The 3,293-nt window shown below is 44.5% G+C and overlaps 1 protein-coding gene across 1 annotated transcript in view; it reads left to right on the top strand.

The window, feature by feature from the left end:
• LOC108572696 (Down syndrome cell adhesion molecule-like protein Dscam2) overlaps positions 1-3,293 on the top strand; it is a 143,867-nt gene that overhangs the window by 122,001 nt on the left and 18,573 nt on the right. Inside the window, exon 20 of the mRNA XM_017934968.1 lies at positions 1,485-1,790. Within this exon, the coding sequence (XP_017790457.1) occupies positions 1,485-1,790 (306 nt within the window). The remainder of the gene's footprint in view (positions 1-1,484; positions 1,791-3,293) is intronic.

Below are 3,293 nucleotides of genomic sequence, written 5' to 3'. Positions count from 1 at the left end.
TCGTCTTGTGAAAGATTCGAGGTTTGCCTTCGTCGGCGCGAAAAATGTGACGCTTTTCGTTGTGGAAGTAAGCACGTTTGAATGGTTGGCTATGAAAAATAGTAGGTTTCTTGGTCTTTCGCTGGGAAAATTAACGTTTGTCGCGACGAAAAGAAGAGTATTTGAATGGTTGGCTGTGAAAAAGGAATTGTTTAGCTTTGAACTGCAGCTAACGACAGGATTTGATTTTTCTTTTGAGTCGTGTAAGATTAGATGTGATTTAATCGGTATTTTGTACATGCAATTTTCGTTCACGCGATATTGTCAAGTACTCTGTTCAAAATACTCTCTTTTCGCACCTCTATTGCTAAAAGTGTCCATTTGAGAGTAGAACTACCCCGAATTGCTCTCGAGAGTCAAATTTATCAGTGAACACAGTATTGAGAGTTGTACACGCAATTTCAGAGTACTCTCGAGAGTTACTATCCTAGGAAATCTAGCTAAAGTTAGATTACCTATCGAGAGTTCCAACGAATCCCCAAAATTTTCGTAAAAAATCAAAATCTAGAAGAATACACAGAAACTCGACCATAGCATGAAGCTCTTCCTGGAACATTAGACTCGGACAAACACATATCCTAAGATTACCCATTTAGCATATGTTTCAACGAATCCCCAAAATTTTGGTAAAAACTAAAATTGCCAAAAAATCAAAATCTACAAGAATACACAGAAATTCGACCATAGCATGAAGCTCCTCCTGGAACATTAGACTCGGACAAACACATATCCTAAGATTACCCATTTAGCATATGTTTCAACGAATCCCCAAAATTTTGGTAAAAACTAAAATTGCCAAAAAATCAAAATCTACAAGAATACACAGAAACTCGACCATAGCATGAAGCTCTTCCTGGAACATTAGACTCGGACAAACACGTACCTATCCTTAGATTAACGATTCCAACAAATCACGAAAATTTTCACAAAAATCAAAATTGCGAAAAATCTAAATCCAGAAGAATACACAGAAGCTCCACCATAGATAATACAATCTAAACAGAGCTTTCCCCAGAACATTCTACTCTAACCCAAACATACCTCGGTCACCCTTAAAACTCCCCCACACTCAGACTTACCCCAAACCTTCGCACGAAACTTCCATTCGCAGAAAATACATTCTCGCCTAATTCCCCCCGTCCAATTAATAACACAGAAACAATTCACTCGACACCGGTTCTACAATCTCTCCTACTATTCTATCCTCGAATTTCCCCGCCGAAACTGAAAACTCCTAGTCCCTCCGTTTCCCGCACGTTGTAACCGGACCTGTAACTACCTTTTCCCGTCTCTCCTCCAATTTCCACAGACACAGTCGCCGAAGTAGACCCTTTTGTTCGTCCACGATCTTCCCCCATCGAAAGATTAATTCACCTGAGTGAAGTATAAAGTGGTGTTCCCCTTTCTCCACAATTCCACAAATTTCACACGATTTTCCCACACAGTTCCGAGTGCCGCGCCGCAGAACGTCGCCTGCGCCGCCCTTACAGGCCAGAACATCCAGGTGACCTGGAAACCACCACCTTCGGACAAAGTTCACGGGGTCGTGCAAGGTTACAAGTTGCTGTACGAAGCGGCGAGCGCGGTTCTGGAACAGCTAGCCGGCAGAGAGACGAAGATCAGCCATGCACTGAGCACCGTGCTACACGGCTTGAGCCCCTACACCAAATACACGGTCCAGGTGCTCGCGTACACCAGAGCTGGAGAGGGTGTCACCAGCAGCCCGGTATCCTGCACCACCGAAGAAACTGGTAAACCATTCGTAATCTATGTGTGTATGTGGAGTTTCGTCTGCGGTGGACAAGCTAGCGTCACACCGGTCTAGCAAACAGAAGTAAATTTTCCAGAGGGACGTTTCTAGCTGGATTAGAATTTCAAGGGAGAGGGAAAAGAGGGGCGGATTCGGTGGGTGGTTTACGACGAGACGTGGTGTTGATGTTTCGATGGGTCAATATGTCCGCGAGATTGTCGTCGGGTCAGTTTTGGTGAGTAGAGAGATAGGAGATAGAGAGGGGAAATGGTGGTTAGAATTAGGATGATTCGTAAGTTGGCTGGAACTGGGATTATTGGGTTTATTGAAGCGTTAATGGGCCGTTGGTGCTAATGGCGGTATCGTTCGGAAGGGTGGTGGAATTATCGAACTCCTTTGTGCCCGGTGGTTCCAATATATTACTACGATTATTTCGATTCCGATGGATTTTCGATTCTACATTTACCTCACCTCTATTTCCTATTGTCACAATTTATCTCGACGATTCTACCTTTTTCGAGGGGATTATACGGGGGGAGAGAGAGAGAGAGGACTTGTAAAGGATTTGAAGGGTCAAATCGTAGAAATAGGGAAATTTCTCTCTGGCAGATGGAGGACGTGTTTTCGGGATCGTACAGTGCACACGCTCGTCGCGGCGCTTTAACCCGGAAACGGAGGAGGCCACTTGCTGCCTGTGAATTCACGAGAATCGGCCGTTGCTTAACGAGAGCAGAGAGAGAGAGAGAGAGAGAGGGAAATGGGGACTGAAAGAGTCAATGGCAGAAACTTTAACGCGCCTTTGAAGTAATGTTATACCACGGGTCTGGCTCCTGGTTCGCCTTCCCCGTTAACCCCCCATTCGGAAACTCGACGGCAGCTGGTTTTCCATTAAACGCAGCCTGCACATATACGCCCGAGTCCGCCGAAATTCCGGGAAATGGGTCGCGAATAATTGTATCGCGTTATCGCGAGACTCGTAATAACGCGCGCGCGGCGCGGCGCGGTGCCGCGAAACGAAACGACGCAGCGTAATCGAAATTTCGTGTATCACAAAGAAAACACCCAACCCACGACGGCCCGTGGAGTTTGTCAATGGTAGAAACTCACGACCCCGGCTTGGATTTACTCGTCGACCTTTATGAAACGCGACCCGACTGCCAGATGGTGAACGCTCGTCGTTTCGCTATTTGCGCGAATGATAATCGGTCGAGATACAGGGATTGATATTCTTAATCCCGTCGATCGGTGGATAAACGGGGAAATTTTTGGGGAAAGAGATTTGGTAAATCTACTTTACCGTCCAATTTTAGTAGTTTTCTGATAACGAAATTCTAAACTTCAGGATAAAAACACGGATAGAAAATGTGCGAACTAACGACGATCTGGCCAGATATTTCAATTCTTTACCTGGAAGATCAAATATTTTAAGTGAGATTTATGCAAAAGAGTACGATAAAGAATTTTAAAAAAATTTTTAATTCTGAAAAAGAGAATGTTTTTCAGA

This window comes from Habropoda laboriosa, unplaced genomic scaffold (assembly GCF_001263275.1).
Source record: "Habropoda laboriosa isolate 0110345459 unplaced genomic scaffold, ASM126327v1 scaffold22, whole genome shotgun sequence".
NCBI classification, from domain to species: Eukaryota; Metazoa; Arthropoda; class Insecta; order Hymenoptera; family Apidae; genus Habropoda; species Habropoda laboriosa.
The sequence above is the reverse complement of the archived record's forward strand: the minus strand, read 5'-3'. Positions and strand labels throughout refer to the sequence as shown.